We start from the raw sequence: 17486 nt of genomic DNA, 5'->3' as shown, positions 1-17486 counted from the left end.
CAAAAACAGGCGAAAAAGGGAAAGGGGAGGCTGGCCGGGATTTAAAGGTTAAGGCCTGGAGGCAGCAGGATGGCTCTTTAATCCAGGAGGAGGATAAGGGTATTTAAACGGCCGCTTCAAGCCCAAACTCAAGAGCTACAGTATAAATTTGTATCTTATGAAGAAACATAACCTTAAATAATAATTAAAATCAGTATTGAATAACAGTGCTTATGCCACAAGGTCACTAAACTTCTAAATAAGTGGAGTTTTTTGTGTTACTATGATTTCAAGCACAGGCATCACGAATTCCCATGCACCTGTGAGACCTGCTACAGGCTGACATTTACCAGAAACTAACTGGAAAACAGCCCCAGGAAAACACAAACACACCTTTAAATAAAGTATCTTTCTTTTATTATTTTTTAAATGTAATAACGGCCAGATTTCTGCGGATTCTGTCAGTGTTCAAAAAGTGGCAAGGTGGAAACAAGAATGGGATGATTATCTAAAGATAACATATAATAGTCATTCTAGACTTCTGGTCATAAATTTACTGCTGTCAAGGAATTACTTCTCAGGAACTGTAAGCTTTTTAAGAACTATTGTCATCTGTGGCCATAGCAGCACTCTCTTGCTGTAGAAGCTGGCACAATTTTGCATTAATTCTAAGAATGCAGTTTCCTGCATCGCAAACCCAGCAATCTTGCACTGACCCAGGTGGCCTCTCCATTAGGGGCATTTGGTTACCACCTGCAGCATGGGATAACTTATTTTCCACTATCCAGGTCTTCATCATGTCTTTTAAATAAGTAAGTAAAAAAATATTACCACTGTACAGCAGCTAACTTTGAAGGTAAACACATCTTAGATGTCCTGTTTTCAGATCTTAGTGTTTTACTGAGCATGGAGCCAGCCTGTTGTCACAGAACAGCAGCATCTCAGAGACTTCCTACAACAGATCTCAAAGAGAAAAAGCACAGGACCTGCCTACAAACTTTGAGAAAAAAAAAAAAAAAACATGAAACGGCTCTGGGCATAAGAGCAAAAGGAAGAGGTCAGATATAAATGTCTCAGATCAGCACAGGGATCACTGCAGTATTACCTATGTGCTCTTGAAGGCCGATAGGAGGCACCTACCAGCTCTGAGAAGCTCAGCATTGCCCTGAAGTGGTGAACATCCTCTTCATGGTGATTTACAGAGCTCACTGTCTCTTGTCTTCCTGTAACAAGCGAAACTCACACTATTAATTTCCTCCAAAAGGCCCAAACGCTATTTAAGCACTTGGCTAAACTTTCTTTTGCAAAGCTGGGCCAAACAACAGACGGATGAATAGAGACATTACCACAAACCTCCCAGCAAAATGAACAGCTTCAAACTGAAAGTGCTCACTGCCTGCCTGCCCTTGTTGTGCTGCACCAAGCCAGACCAAGAGTCTTCAGCCACTAATTTGCAATAGCTTTTAGACTTTAAACAGTTTGAAATCTCAGCGGGTAGGTGGCTTGCTTTGAGTTTTTGCATTATTTTGCTTAATTTTTCAAATGGAAGAAAAGCAAAACCATTGAGAATGCACTGAAATTAATTTTCACTTATAGAAAATTCATCTGCATTCTCATTATATACATATACACACACACACCAAAAAAGACACACTTATATAAATAACTATAAACTTGTAAGTGTTCTTTTTGCTATTTCATGATGCTCTTTGGGTAGTATCCACATACTTTGTGCTCCTGGCTGAAATCAGTAGTATTTAGGGAAGATACAAGGGAAAACTGAGTTTACTTTCTATCACCTCATGCTCTTCCCCTTCCCTCCCCCCAAAGTTTGTACACAGGTCGTGCATTTTTCTCCTCTGCAAGACCTGTTGCAGGATGCCTCCAAGTTGCCCATCTGTGTGCGGTAACAATCAGGCTGGCTCTGCACTCAGTAAAATTCTAAGACATGAAAGCAGTACAATTTAAGTGATGTACCCATCTTGGAAGTTCCTTCCCCTTTGCCCACGTCTCTTGTTCTGTATTTGTATAATAAATACATGCTTGCACAGGAATGTTTCTGCTGCAGTAGCACTGCTCCTTTCCCACACCATACTACAGATAACAGAATTGTGTTTCTGAACCAAGGACACTCTTGCAGCTCAGCGGAGGTTCAAAGCGGATACAAACCAACCCATTTCTTCCAGCCTTACTCTGAGATCAGTTGACTTGTTTACCTGAACTCATCCAAGCTGCCCGATAGAGAATGGTCCCAGCCTAGAAGATGCACAGTGCTGTTAGCATAGCACTGCATTCAGTTTACCGAGCAAAACTATCTGCTGGAACACAGATGAGGGGTTACAGTTGTCTTGCAACTTTTCCATCCTTTCCAGCAAAGAAAATCCTTCAGAAAAGCACTCTCACACTCCAGTGGGAATCTTAAGGGAACAAGGAGATATCTTCATCATTGTGACCTCAAAGGAACAGTTTTTTTTGTTCTTGTTTTTAAAAAAAGACACAGTGGCATTTCAGAACTGCTAGTGAAGGACTGTTTCTACAAGCACAGATAATGTATCATCTGTAAGGTTATTCTCCCAGTGGAAGATACGTGTCACTTCTTGAAAGAAATTTAAACCTGACTAGCGAAGTTTGGAATTTATTTTGGCATAATTACAAACTGAGCACAGAATTACGCAAACTGCATTTAATTAAGAGGTAAAAGTAATGGAAAACTATCAACTGGAAACTGAGCATGGAATACTAAATTTCAGCTTTGCTTACCTGAGTTATAAATCCTTACATCAAATAGTTTCAGATAGATAAACAAGCAAATGGATGGATTGCATTCAAGTTTTAACTGCTCTATTTAGACTGATGGTGTTGCTAATTAAAAGGTGTTGATATGGTTCTATATCCAGTGGCAGCACTGCAGGAGATGACTTTAGTAGACCTCAAACCTTATCTGTTCAGTATCATTCCTTTCATTATGCTATCATAGCTCGTCCAACCATGTGGAACCTGGATTAGGGAACAAGCCTGTCCAAAATGTTACTGCCACAGGCAGATTGGTTGTTCTATTCCTAATTTAAGTACCTTCAACCAAGAAACACACATTAAGAACTGACTCATTACAAGTCCTATGGATTTGTGTCTGTAAGTCAGCTGCAGACCTTATCTATCACAGACAAAAGCTTCAGGGCTCTGACAGCTGAGCTTAAACATTTTGTGATAGCCCATTACCCCCAAGTGACAACTCCACCTGCCCCACAAGGACACCTTTCTCCTGGCAGAATGGGTTCTGGAACCTCAGCTTCCCCCTACCACCAAGCTACAATGCATTAAATGCAAGCCCATGACAAGATGTCAAAATACAAACTGAGGAGTTGGACTCAATCCCTCCCCTTTCAGCAAGAACTAGACCCCCATCCAAAAAAAACACCCTAAAGCAAACAAGAAGACTACCAAACCCACATATGCCTTTTATAATGAAGCACCGACAAATTCAACATGGAAAAATGACTAACAGGGATTTTTAAAGTCTTTAATTCTTCTGCATAAAGACAATATGCCAAAAACATAACATTCTCATATGTACAATCATAAAGCACATGGAAGCATGCACACTGGAACAACAATGGTCTATATATTACTTTAAAAGGTACTGTACAGATTTGTACCCCATATACACACCCCATGCTCAGCAGTACGTGACTGAGCCACGTTGTGCTGGGATACTACCAAACCCCATGCCTAAGCACAGATAGATGAGTCCCAACAGCCACAGGAACTGCACAGGACAAAAGTCACCAACCCATAGGCAGTTTCCCTCCACCCCACAACAGTGAGAGGTTAACTAACGTTTTAAATAGCAGAGGCCCCAGCCTCTTCCTGTGTCTGGGAACAGAGCACACAGCCAGGACATTCTTACCACTGAGCAGTAGCTGTGACCTAACACACTTCTGTTGAAGCAGCAGCACACATTCCCCTACCTAATCAAAGTTTGTTCTTTGTTAGGAACTGCCAAACTCATGATAAATAACCACAGCAGTGAATTTCTGTGCATGTGACAGGCCTTGGTGAAGGCAATCTAATGTTCAGCCCACTGCAATAATGCTGTTTGCAGTCAGGTTTTCCTGGTGCACTGGACACATCAGAATTGTGCCTGAAAATCCCAAACAAGCACAGAAATCCTGCAAAAACTCACCTCGAAAAGACTTCAGCAACAATTGGAAAAATTGGAAATATGGTTTTGGAAGGGACTGGAAGTAGTTCCTGAGGAAGCAGCTTACTTCTGCTTCAGCAGCGTATCTGGCTTCTAGCCCTTGGGTATATTGCAAGCCCCACAACAAGGCTACTAGGCACCATCCCTAGGCCACAGTTTCTGCAGAGGCCTTACAAAGGGCTGCAACAGCAAAGCTGAACTACTGCAAAGAGAATTACCAGCTCTAACAGACACTTGTACCTCATACATGCTACATAAGTCACAAGGTCTGTAAAAAATTCTTCCAATTTAAATAGTTCTGCTCTGAACTCCACTGGAGCCACAGCCCTCACTTTTGAGGTTTTCAGCACAGTGATACAAAGGTAGAGCAAGGGAGAGTCAAGACCATTGTGGATTTCAGCCAGGACACTCCATGCCCAAGAGCAGCCCCAAACCTGCAAATACTGCTGGCTGTCATCCATTTCCTGTAACAATATCACTGCCCTCATCTACTTTCAGCAGTAGATTGTTTTTTCAGGACATGCTGCAACACACATGAAAGTGCAATCCAGGTATTCAGACCGTGTTGCTGTTCAGACAGTCACTCATCCCCTCATAGAGACACAGTTGATTATAATAATCTACCTTTCCCCTTCTCTCCTCTCACTTAGGCAGATGCTAGCTTAATGCGTTTTATCTCAGAGAACGGAAAACAAGCTGAAAAGGTAATCACCAAAAGTTAAAAGCAGTCTGTCTTTAGCAACTGAAGAAAGGCTGGAATTATCTACATTCTTTTGAAGCAGTTCTCCAGGTTGCATGTACAATCGGTCCAGTAGAACAAACAGGGTTTTAAGTCCTTGGTTTAACAGGAAGTATTCTTCACTCTGAATCAATATTGGACCAATTCAGCAGCAAAACATCAGTTCGCTTTATGCAGCATGGTCTCCAAATAGCAACAGGAAGAGCCATCAACTGAAGTAGACTTTACAGTATGGTGCAAGTCATCTGTCAGTGCAGGTCAAGAAGAAACAGTCTCACAAACTTTAAGGAACATCCATCATCATCTTAGCAAAAGCTTAATGAAATTTGAGGTTTTACACTTGAGGCAGAACTCGCAGAAGACAATCTATCCTTAAAGATCTGGAGAAACCTAAACAAAAGGCAGATAACATTTTATAAATACATTATTATCTATTCATTAACAGCAAAACATTACTCTCCTAAGCTGTGGTATTACAGTACAAAAGGATCAGAGCATTGTACAGGGTGAACTTAAAGCACAGTGTAAAAGACACAGCCATACTTTCCATACTAAAGGAAGTGTTACAGACTGCGTGAACACTTTGAGAATGTAACTTACTGTAAAAAGAATACATACCTGATATAACTAAACTATTTGCCAATAAGAAAATGAAGCAGCTGAGCCTATATTCCCAACCCCTTACATCATCTTCACTTAAGTATTTACTACTTCAAAAAATACATTTATCTCAAATCTAATCAACACATTCCTGACATGTGTCCTACTATTTTTTTTTCCTCTTTAAAAAGCAACCAGATACATTCAAAATTATAGACATGTAATGGGGCTCAGAACAGCTCCGTTTTTTTTCCTGAGACCAAAACTCCAAGTAGAAATTTTCAAAAATGGAGCGGAGTGGGGTTCTCTCATAACTCACAAGCTAGTTTTAAAGCAATATTCGCTTTCCACAGATATGTCAGAGAGCTCCTGCCATTTGAGAGCTAGAGCTCATCACTCCTGAAAACTATTGTAAAAGGTATTGTCTATCTCTGAATATTGATCTCTGTATCCCAGGCAACCTAGGTGTTGTCTCAGAGAGAAGCTATTTAATTCACTTTCTGTATTTTATGTGTCACAAAGACAGCTTTTCAATTAGAATGAGTGATTACAAACCCAGTGAGCATAAACAATCATTATAGCCTTGTTTAAAACAAAGACAACTACAAAGCAGATAAATATCAAGTGACTACCCAGAAGACCAGAAAGGCTCCCAACTCTGATTATAAATGCACGCTTTTTTCACCTGCTCATTTCACCTCGTGCTGATTGTACATATGCTGACTGTAAATCCCTTCTTCTTTCAGTGCAGAATTTATGAGGCTTTACCAGTCTTCCAAGTCTCGATCCACTGATCTCGTGCTGTATCATATTCAAGTCATTCTGTCACAGGAGGAAAGTCCTTCTTTGATAGTTCTATATACAAAGACAGACTAAATATTTACAAATACTGAATTAGCACTTTAGAAAAAGTAACACATTATGTCTTAGTCAAGCTCAAAGAATTTAACTTAAAATCATTTGAGCCAACAGCAAAAAGATGTTAGTAGCACTCTAAAAAAAAAGTTGTTCTACCTGCCTTTTCCTCATATTCCTAGGGGAATGCAAAATCTAAGTAGTGTAAAACTAGTTATGCGGCACATTTTTAATGAGGCAATATTTTAATGATTTTATTATGCAATATATTTCATGATAATGACTGTTAAAGACACCTGTATCCTACTCCATACTTCAGTCTTCATTAAGTGTAGATCAAATTACACAAAATACTATATTCATAAAACTCTGACTCAAGATACAAACCATCGTATTAACGCAACAAAAGAATCTACAGTTCAGAAGAGAACTTTCATTGAAACCTATTGCTGCAAATGCAGAGCTGATTTCATCACAAAATACTAAAGGCAGAAAATCTGCTATTAAAATAGTTTTCAAAAAAATGGCAATTAGGTGATAAGACATGTTTTCTAACCAAACAAATATTTCAACTAACTCTGAAGTATTAGAACTTTTAAGGTACTGCACTAAATACAGGAGGATGAGAGGTTAACACTTACCATAAAGGAATAAAAAGAGAAACTGATCTGTTTGAAACGAACAGTTGGATTCTGTTCAATGCTGCATATGGGCTACTGAAACAGAATAGATAAAACAAATAGTCACCATGAACTCACCTTGGTATTTAAATTCTTTTTGTCATTATTCTCTCTCCAGTGCTTCCCCATCCCTTTTCAGAGTATTCTGGCTGATGTCCTTCCAGTAAACTGCTACAAAGCTTAAGCCTACAAATAGAAATCCACATATTTTCCTTCTGTACCCCTTTTTCAATTCAAAATTGCTTTATTACAGTAACCTTTTTCTACTAAGAACAGCGACAACCTCCTGCTTAATCTAATTGACTATCACAAGAGAACAGTAAGGATAGAATTTTACCACCAACACATCCTTAAAACCAATAATAAAAAAATAATCATGAAAGCTTGGATTGGAATATAGTAATAATGCAAGCTTGGTTCTTAACTTAGTATGTGGAAAAAAACAATTGATAAGCTGCATTTTATACCTCTCCAGCCTGCAGTCTGAATCTCTGAAAGTTTTGCTGTCAGGCAGAAAGATGCTTGTGTTTTTCTGTTTCTGGGCGTTCCATCCCGAAGAACAACTCGCTGGAATCAGGTCACTGCATAAAAACAAAGAACTGTCATTGTTACAAGCTGTAGAGCAGCTTCACCTCTGAGGAGAAGAAAGTTTTCAGCTCCTAGGCTTATAGCAGGCCAGTAACAACAACAGGGACCAATTCTACAAATTGCCATTGCTTTCCGTAAGACAACAGGGGAAAGATTGTCAGCATCTTACAGCATTTCCTAATGGTGGAAGCAGCAGAAAGCAGTAGGTGGGGAGTTAGACTAGAGAAAAAAATACTGAGAAAAAAAGCAGTATTATACAGGGATGGAAAAGCGAGATTAAAAAAAAAAAGCCATGAACACCTTCACAGCATAGACAATTAAAAGAGATCATCATTATAGTATTTACCTTGTTATTTCTATACCATGTTGTACTGTCATTACTTCATCATTATCACCTAAGGTCTCCCACTCTGAACAATTCGAAAAAGCCCTCTGATGTCCTGATTCAGTAAAACTGAAAATAAAATGAAAAGGTCTGAAATCATGGAGCTTTGTATCATAGTTCCTCCTAACTCTTCAGAGGATAAGGGGGCTAAGTTGAGAAAAAACACAACCGTATAAGCATTTTTACTAATGTTTGTGAAAAAAGAACTACTCACCTCCCTCTCCCCACCCCCCAACTTAAAACATTGGATCATGGCTGCCTTTTTTGTGGTTCCGACACAACTTTGTATAGAGTTAAACCTCATTCTACTTTATTAACTTATTTTCCTGGAAGATTTTTACACCAGAACTAGGAAAGGGAAGGAAGAAATAAGATCAAAATCAATCACTAGAGCAGAAGTGTAATTCCTGAGCAACTTAAAACAAAAAAAGGTACTAGCCTGAAAAACTCTACCTTTCTGTTACATATTTTTGAACATTAACCTGACTCTGGTTACCCAGCCTGGGACTAGGACAATTCTGTTGTGCCAGTAAGTACTTTTTCCTCATACTACCTTTCATAAGCAAGGAAAAGCTTTATCAAAATACAGAAGGGATATGAAGAAAGAACTTTTCATAAATACAATTTCCCTGTAATATCTGTAGTAAATTTAACAGGGCAGTAGTTTACCAGGCAGCAAGCTTCAATATTTGCTGACTTATGAATGCACATTTTTTTGTGCATTCCATTCCTCTACTATAACATTCATTAACTTCTATATAGCCAAACTTCTGCATGCCAGAAGGTAGAATGCAGTGCACATAACACGTACAGAAAATAACTACTGCAGAGCCACAGTAATTTCAGAATTACAACCACTGAAGCAGAAACTACATTCTATGTGGAATCAAGAGCAAGACATTAATGTTGTCTGAACATATACATAAAAAACCACCTGCCTCAAAATAACTTATGCTGTATGTCCTGATGTTTTCTTCAACTTTGCAACAGAACACAGTGTAAATATATCCAATCATACAGCATAATTATTCTGGAATGAATTCCTGTCTTCATTAAATTGCACTACGTTTACATAAAATTAGAGCTATTAGCAAATGGAAGAATAAATTCCAGTTATATTCCAAAAGTCTGTTTGTAATATGAATGGATCACCACATGGAGAATCATTTCATACCTTTCCAGTGCATGGTACATATGCATATAATGGCTTTTGCCCTTTGAAACCACAGAAGGGTCAGGATTGTTTCGTTTTCTGCGTTTCCATACTGGAGAACAATCAGGAGAGCAGGAACTACAAAAATAGGATGAAAAAATAAGATGTAAAAATTCACGTGTTTAAATGCTTATCAGTTTTGCAAAGTAACAGCATGTGATGGTTCGCAAGATTTTTTTTCCCTTTGTGGTATGATCCTTCAGTGATAACAAAGGAATACCGAAGAAAATGGCTCAGATTTGGTAATCATTCCATTGTATTCTGAAAACTGAACCCAGTCAGAATTGCCCAAGAAAATCCAGTGAGCTTGGAAGTGGAACATTTTCAGCACGCATAACCCCCGATTGAAGTACTTCAGTAGAGAGATGAGTGCATGAGGTGCTTTGGTTTTACACTCCCTGCTGTTCTGCTGACAAGCACAGTGCTGTTAAAACACAGAAGCAGAAAGAATGCTGCTCTCTTCTGCTGTTCATCAAGCAATTCTGTAATTCTGGTAGTTTTTCCCCCATTCAATGCTCTGTACCATAGATGGCCTGCATTCAGCAGTGTAAACGTGAAGCTTAGTCCCAGCATCAATCGCCCTCTCACTAAACATTTCATACAAAAAAAAACCTGACAGCAGCAACGTGTATTTATTTATCTCAGTAAGTTGATCAAAGAAGTTTTATTTCATACCCCTCTGGTGCATAGTCTGTCTGGCTGTGTTGGTTTCCACACTCATTTCTCTTCAGTTTTTCATCAAACATGGGGAAAACAGAATCATCATGATCTCTGCAGAACCATTCCTGAGAACTGCCTGAAGGTTCCGTATTACTAAAAACACAACAAAAATCTGGATTTTAAATGCTACCCAGCTAGCTTACTGCTTCAAAAAGACACAATACTTGCAGCGGTTCATGGCTCACCTCATACAACACCCAAATGGTGCAAACAACTGCAGCTTCCACTGCACGTCAATCAGATCACAGCTAAAAACTATTTACACACCTCAGTGATAGTGCTTACAGAAGTACATTCACTCTTCTACTCCCACTTTACTGGTCCAAAACTTGTAAAATGTTAAGTGGTGCGAGTGAATGAAGCTAGCCTTGTTACAGAAATTCAAAGGTATGAAAAAAAATAAAAAAAATTCCATCTTGAACACAGCTGCCATTCTCCTGCAAAGAACACAGAATTCTCTCTAATCTTCACAGAATTCTTGAATTCTCTCGTGTATCATTATCGCAGGACAGTGGTTCTGCTGACAACAGAAGAAGGAACGATGGAAAGCTTGTCAAGGTCAAGGAACAGTAATGACCAGATTTCTACTTATTCTTATCCCTTTCTAAGATAATTTTATCTTGTGCTGACTGGTGTGAATGCACAGGGGAATACTGTGTTCTACCACAGAGAGACCAAATGCGTTCTTCCTTCAAGTGGAAGGAGATTCATCAGAGATGAATTTAGACTAAAAATGGACTTGAAGATTAACAGAATTCAAAAATTAAAACAAAGGTTTCAATTAGGCCCCCATTCCTGAGTCTGAAACTCATTTCCTCTTCAGTTCCTACTTAGGAACACTCTGAAGGAAACACAGAGTCTTCCTGTGAAGCAAGAGGTGTGCTGCTGACCGATTCTCCAATACATACACTGGCTGCAGATCCCAGGTCTCTTCAGCAGGAGGATCCCATGCGTGCAGTGCTATCTTCCACAGCCTGATCTGCTGGTCCCAGGATCTACGGCTGTACTTCTTAAATTTGTTGGGCGTTCGAGGATGCACTCCCGGTATTCGTTGATTCCTGTAAATACACAGTAATGTTTGTACTTCAAGATATTATTTTTGTTCTTAAAAAAAATCCTGTCCATCAGATAAAGCAAGCAGCAGTGGTCTAATAGTTCTCCTATTTCTAAACACTTACACTGAGATATGTAAATTCTAAAGCATTGTTGACAACAGACTGCACAAGCAACAACAAAATACTGATTCAGACCATAGCTTCATTCAGTCCAGCAAGACACCAAAGCAGGTGCCTACTGGCTGCAGACAAACAGGAAACCAAAGAAACACACTTCAGTAGTATCCTAGCCTCTGGATACTTCTATCTCAAACTTCATGAATCTTGTCCAGTTTCTTTGTACTCACTGTTGTACTGGGCATAGCTGGGATGGAGTTAGCTTTCTTCATAAGTACCCCTGCTTCACTGTGTTTTGGATTTACAGCTAAACAGTGGTGATAAGAAACTAATATTTTGCCTGCTAATTTCTCTCTTTTTCCCTAATCTGCCCAGCTCCCTCCTGCAGCCAGTAAGCTGGGAGCAGGCAAGAAGAGGGGAAAACAGCTGTCACAGCTGACTCAAATTGCCCAAAGCAGTATTCCATATTATATAACATCAAGCTCAGCAACAAGAACTGGGGCAGAGGAAGAAGACATATCTTCCAAAGTGGCTGCTTCTCAGAGACCAGCAGACTATCAGTATTCTTGTGTAAGTGATTGCCTTTGCATACACCAAGTTTCCTCCTCCTCCTTTCCATCACCTATTAATTTTCCCTGATCTCAATCCATGAGCTTTCTCAATTTTGCTCTCCCTATTCCCCCTCCAAGCCACTGGGAAAGGGGCAGTGAGCAAAGAGCTGTGTGGGTACGTGGCTGCCAGGGGTCAACTCACAATTGTCTTCACTGAAGACTTCTTCCACGCATTATTACAAGGTGGATTGCTCTGCTTCTAAATAGCATTTTTCCTTTGGGAGCATGGAGAGCCGTGTACCCACATGCTCCAGCTAATACACAAATGGTGTGCCTTTCCTGAATCATCACTGTGTAGATGCTGTAACAATGCTGCCTGGGATCAACCAGTGACCAGAGGCAGTATTTCTCAGATGGTGCAACCAACTCAGACCCTAACCACCACTAAGTTCACTCAAACCCTGGCTCCAGTACAAAATACTGTTCACAGGAACAAAAAATCATGCTTTAAATCACACAAAGCACCTTTACCTCAAGTAGTTCTCCCTACCACCTTCACAGATCAATATAATCATCCACTGCAGTTTTGTTATCATTTTAAAATAAATAGATCTCTGCTTAAGAACAGTATTATTAACTGCCTTGTTAAAATGCCACCCAGAAAACTTTTTAAATAGTTTATCCATTATTTTTTTTCCCTCCTCAATGTTCTCACCTCTTCCTATTTTCCACCTACAATTTAACTGATCACAGCACAGCTACGCAGCAGCCAGGCACCATTGTAAGACTGGCTGCAGTCCTATCACTGATGACACAGAGACAAGCAAAATCACAATTCAAAAGGCAGTCTGCAACTCTGAAGAAAGAACTTTATTGAAGATGCGTTCATTATATTGTGGAATATCTGTGGTCATTTATGACATCTGTTGTTGATATTTAATCAAGTTTTTAATATTTTGTTCAACAGGAAGCTTGCTGCACTCACTGCGCTGGCTGGCAATTTTCACCACAGACTCTTAAAGGCAGAATCCAGAGAACACAATTCTAAGTATCAAGTCACATTAAAACCAGAAACTCTATGTAACTACCTCCAAAACTAAAAACCAAGAACACAGATGCACATCCACATGTTACTACAGACTAGTTTCTGAGTCCTGATAGGTCTGCAGTAAGCAGAGGGGACTAACTAAGAAGTCTTCAACTTCCACAATTCATATAAAAAAGCCTGAAGTGGAATAACAAAGATGAGAAGAAATCCAAGTTCTGATTTCAGTTACGTACTGACAAATCATTAACGATTGGTTGCTCTTAACAATACTTAAATGCAAGGCTTCATTCATTCCTCAAAGATAGCATTTCCTGGTATCAATTAACTTCATAATGGCCTACCAACAGTCACCAGAAAGGTCTCATTAAAAATCTGATTAATACAGATATTTTTTTCAAGCATGATCGCCACTATACCAACAGCAATACACAAATGCAATATTTAGCTTTAAAACTTCACTAACTAAATTTGCTCCTATACAAAAAAAAAATATGACTTCTCTATAAAGAAAATAATTGATTCAAGTTTTCTTCACTTATCATTCCTATTACTTCAAGCGAACTGAAGCTGTGTGCTGACCTACCCATGTCACAAAAAAAAAAGTATTTGGAAACGCGCAACACAGTACAACTTACTTTGGAACTTCTTTAATGTATCTGTCATATGCAAGTGTGTTCTTTCCAAAATTGATCTGTTTTTGTCTTCTCCTCAGAACCACTTCATCTGTTTCCCTTTCAGACGGATTAGCTGAATCATTTGAAACAGAACTTAAAAATAAAAGTTAGAATGAGACTGTTGTAGAGCTATTAAGGTGCTTTTCAAGTCATATAAACATACAGTCTGCAACTGCAATGACAGACAGTGGACAGAACTCTTACTTCGCTAGTTTACACAGAGCTGAAAGTTGGACTAACCAAACCAGCCACTAGAACAAGCAGACTGGGGTTTTCTAGGTTAATGCAATTGCTCAGGTTTGTAATAAGCAGACATACTTGAGGCTACTTAGTGCCAGAGCTGCCTTACAACAAGGAAATCAAGTTGTGCATGATTACTGCATACATGAGTAACAACCTCCTAGTATACATTAAAAATCAGCTCAGTAAAACAAAGATGGATAATATAAAGGCTTGAGTGACCTCATGGCCATTTCTCTAAGCCTAGAAAATTGGTTTTTGTTTTCCCACCTCACTATCTCTATTTTCTTGGACAGACAATTGTAATATGAAATCTAACCTAAGAAGGAAGAGAACTTGCAATGATCACACAAACAGCTTTTGAGTTCTCCAGGCTACTCTCTACTTCAGGTTTCCTTCAGGCTTAATATGAAAAAGCCTGTCCATATTTCAAGTCTTTGTTTATGCATGTGAAATAGGTGAAAATCATCAGATGGTTATTGCTAAAACCACACAACAGTAATTTAGTAATTATTCAATACTTACTTTGTCATTTTCCTAGCAGATGTTCTCATTGTTTTGCCTTCTTCAATTCCACCTTCCCAGTCAGGGCAATTATAAAGAGGCTGAGAATCGTCTGCTGTCATAGTCCTGGAAAATCAGAACTGTGTATGAACATTTGTTGCTCATAAATATTTAAGTGACAGAACCTTCAGTGGTGGACAAATGCAGCTTCCTCCCCAACTGTGACACCATGAGAGTGTTCCTACTCCATTTTAGTTCAAAGTCAAACAAATTAAAACATTTCAACTTAAGTCATCTTCTGTGGCAATGTAGTATAATTGGGTTAACTTTGCAGGAAAAGAAAACAGTCAAAGTTTTACATTAAAACATAGACCTTAATCTCTTAAAACATTCCCAGCTTAGCTACTGCCAGCTCTTTCTACAGCTCCATCAAAGAGCATAATAAACAAAATTATGTAAGGTCAAAAATCTTTCACTGGCAAAGGACTTCATAAAGGACAGGAGAAATGGAGTAGATTAGAAAAATGTCTATCACCCAAGCAGAACTAATATCCTGACAGACACTTGTATTTCATACTTTCCTGGCACACCATTTCAAGAATGTAAGCTCTGCCACATAATGGCAAGAAGGGAGCCAGGAAGCTGCTTAATAACTAGTGGATTATTGATATTTTCTGAGTGAAGTGACACACACCTGTTACAGTTAAAAAAAAAACAACAACACAGTAAATAAAAACTGGAAAATGAAGCAATATCCTAGTGGGGTCAGAAGTTTTCCTTCAGACTGAAGTCTGTCCACTTCTTTAAGCACTAATGCCTCAACTTTTAACATAAAGTAAAATAAAGTAGATTTAGTTTACAGTCTAACCTCCCTGAACTGTTTTGCATCAACAGTTGAAGTGACCATCGATGCTGTTAAAATAATTTTAACACTACATGGCATGAAGATCCAGCACAAAGGAATTTATCTACTCAACCAAAAAGAAACAATATGTTGCTAACACATCTGTTTTGATTCACAATCGTAATGTGCCATTGTTTTTTTTAACGACAGCGTTAAGAGACACAGGAAACACTCCTGAAGGTAAGATTATTTTTCCTAACCTCTTCAAAAGAGTTGTTTATTAACTGAAACAATATCAAACACACCATTGGAAATTATAAGAGCCACTTTCATATAATGCAGTACTCAGATGTACAAAGCACTCAGAAGTTTTCATTTATCTTCACTAAAACATTTAACCTCTCCTAATTTACGTTCTATGCAATATTCTGCAGGTATCCAAGCATTCACCACTTCTCATACTTCCTGTCAGACATTAAAATACCAACTTCAATCAGTTCTTCTGCCTGAGGTCTTTAGTCCAGAATACCCAAGAAGCAAACCAAAATACTCATGGAACTACCCACCTGTAATATTTGATTTCATCAAATTATTATCAACACTAGACTGCAAAGAAAATTGTTGTTTACTAAAAATTGCAGTAAAGCTGAATGCACTGTCAAGAGAAGAGACTTCATCATTGTTTGCCCCACTCACATAAAGATGTACAAACAAGCAAAGCATAAAAAAAACCCAGCATATAGCTTCCACGGGAGTTTTATACTAACACTGAAAACATCAATAATAAAGAGCTTAAGCTACTGCTTCAGTATATACAATTTCTTTCTTTCATAAGCATTACTTGCTGATGTTATGGCACGTATTTCAATTAGCCAAACTTAATGGTCTACTGTTGCAGATATAGTTTGCTAACTGTGTGCTATGGCATTATAAGAAAACATTGAATTTGATCACATCCCAAGCTTTGTCAAATTGCTTAAGACAAGTGTGCCAAGAGAGTATTTAAACAAGCTTGACATGCACTGCTTACCTCTCCAACCACTGGTCTATATGGCTACATTGATACTGATCAATTCCCAAAGAATCCGAATCATTCCAGCTTCCACATTTCTGTTCTTGTTGCCAGCAGTCTGGATCTTGCATGTAACTAGAAAATAAGAATTTTCATTCCGTCACAGGGAGTCACTAAACACTGACTATGTGGAACAGAGTATTGTCAATTATAGTTACAAAATGTTGATTACTTTGGCAGAGATATGCAATTTGTGCCAAGTTATTCATTCAGCAATGCTATCTTGGAGAGTGTGGTCGATAATGCAATTACTGAGAAAAGGGTCTTTTACTACTGCAGTTATGACACCTGAATTTTAAAATAGTCTGCTCATTTTTAGAAAAGCAGAAGTACCCTTTCTCTATTTGGGATAAAAAAGGGGGAAAACATAACTGAAGACCTTCAATAGTGTTTATAGAACTGCTGACATGTGCCAACATTCACAGTTTGCAATACATTAGTTTACATTTATATACTAGTCTATTCATCATTTAATGCTCAGAAGAACCAAACGTACAGAATTATGACTTTTAACACAGGAAAACGGCACGTTTAAAGAGACTTAGGCCAACCGTTGACATGGAAACACTTTTACACAGGAAATAGTTTACCAGACACTGCCTTGGGGTCCTCACAAGCACGGAGGCACTTATAACCGGCTGAAAGGACAGCTGAAAGATTAAGTTACCTAATTTTTCCTTGCCTTCCTCCTCAGTTCTGGCGGCTTTGACATCTTAAATGATAGGTTACTAAATAAAACTGCTCCGCAGCCCTGGCTTCTAGGGTAAGAACCAGCAGCTCTGCCAGCACCTCCCTGAGGGAAGGAGCCCGTGCTGCCGGCTCCACACTGCAGGCACACAGACCCAGCCCCCGTAAGGTAACTGCACTTTTTTAAGTCAAAAAGTGAAAGTGAGGGCTTTGTTATTGTAAACCTGGCTTAACGGCCTAGCTTTTGTTCCTCCACCCAGACTCGCTTTCGGCACGTTCCGTGACACATTTCCATTTCGACTCACTTTCGACACATTCCTTTTCGCAAAGACAGTTAAAAGACAAAACGCCTCCCTAATCACCCGCGACAATTACCCAATTAAAACACCTGAAACAAGCAGCACACAAACCCCAACCAAACCCCCGCGCCCCTCACCACTGACCCGAAAACACACCACCAAGGCAAAGCAGCACCTTTTCTCCTCACGACCACGAACCGAGGCCACCCCACAACCCTATCTCCCCCCAGAAACCGCCCTGAAGGAGCCAGACCCTCACCCCCAGCCCTCCGGGGGGGCTCCCACCTGTGCAGCCCGCCGGGCCCCCCGCCGCCATCGCAGCGCGGCAGCCCCCGCCGCCCGCCCGACATGGCTGAGGCGAGCCCCACCGCCGCTGCCGAACATGGCTGCCGGCCGGGCGAACGGCGCAGGCGCGGTCACGGCTGCCTGAGGGGA

At 39.5% G+C, this 17486-nt stretch overlaps 1 protein-coding gene across 4 annotated transcripts; it reads right to left on the bottom strand.

Annotated features, from left to right (window-relative positions):
* Nucleotides 1-3393: 3393 nt before the first annotated feature.
* LOC309877244 (uncharacterized protein) lies at nucleotides 3394-17427 on the bottom strand. Of its 4 annotated transcripts, none has more exons than XM_082758474.1 (12): nucleotides 17337-17427; nucleotides 16024-16140; nucleotides 14171-14275; nucleotides 13367-13498; nucleotides 10869-11018; nucleotides 9916-10053; nucleotides 9202-9318; nucleotides 7989-8096; nucleotides 7522-7635; nucleotides 7133-7240; nucleotides 6205-6391; nucleotides 3394-5309 (listed from the first exon to the last, which is right to left on the bottom strand). In XM_082758474.1, exons 1-10 carry the CDS (start codon nucleotides 17399-17401, stop codon nucleotides 7141-7143), a joined length of 1146 nt encoding a protein of 381 aa, XP_082614600.1. In that variant the 5' UTR covers nucleotides 17402-17427; the 3' UTR covers nucleotides 3394-5309; nucleotides 6205-6391; nucleotides 7133-7140. The 4 variants fall into 4 exon arrangements, with proteins under 4 accessions (XP_082614600.1, XP_082614601.1, XP_082614599.1 ...); XM_082758475.1 differs by having other exon boundaries at nucleotides 6205-6374; XM_082758473.1 differs by lacking the exon at nucleotides 7133-7240 and adding an exon at nucleotides 7016-7090.
* Between the last annotated feature and the right edge of the window lie 59 nt (nucleotides 17428-17486).

Source organism: Aythya marila (assembly GCF_965140915.1).
Source record: "Aythya marila genome assembly, chromosome: 4".
In the NCBI taxonomy this organism is placed as follows: domain Eukaryota; kingdom Metazoa; phylum Chordata; class Aves; order Anseriformes; family Anatidae; genus Aythya; species Aythya marila.
This window is presented reverse-complemented; position numbering and strand designations above follow the sequence as displayed.

What these genes read in the sequence shown, in the direction of transcription:
- LOC309877244 (XM_082758473.1), bottom strand. Translation starts at nt 17,401, where the DNA reads ATGTCGGGCGGGCGGCGGGGGCTGCCGCGCTGCGATGGCGGCGGGGGG. An exon ending in GGGCCCGGCGGGCTGCACAG is followed by an intron (nt 16,141 to 17,336) that starts GTGGGAGCCCCC and finishes CTTATTTTCTAG; the next exon opens with TTACATGCAAGATCCAGACT. An exon ending in TACATTAAAGAAGTTCCAAA is followed by an intron (nt 11,019 to 13,366) that starts GTAAGTTGTACT and finishes GTGTATTTACAG; the next exon opens with GAATCAACGAATACCGGGAG.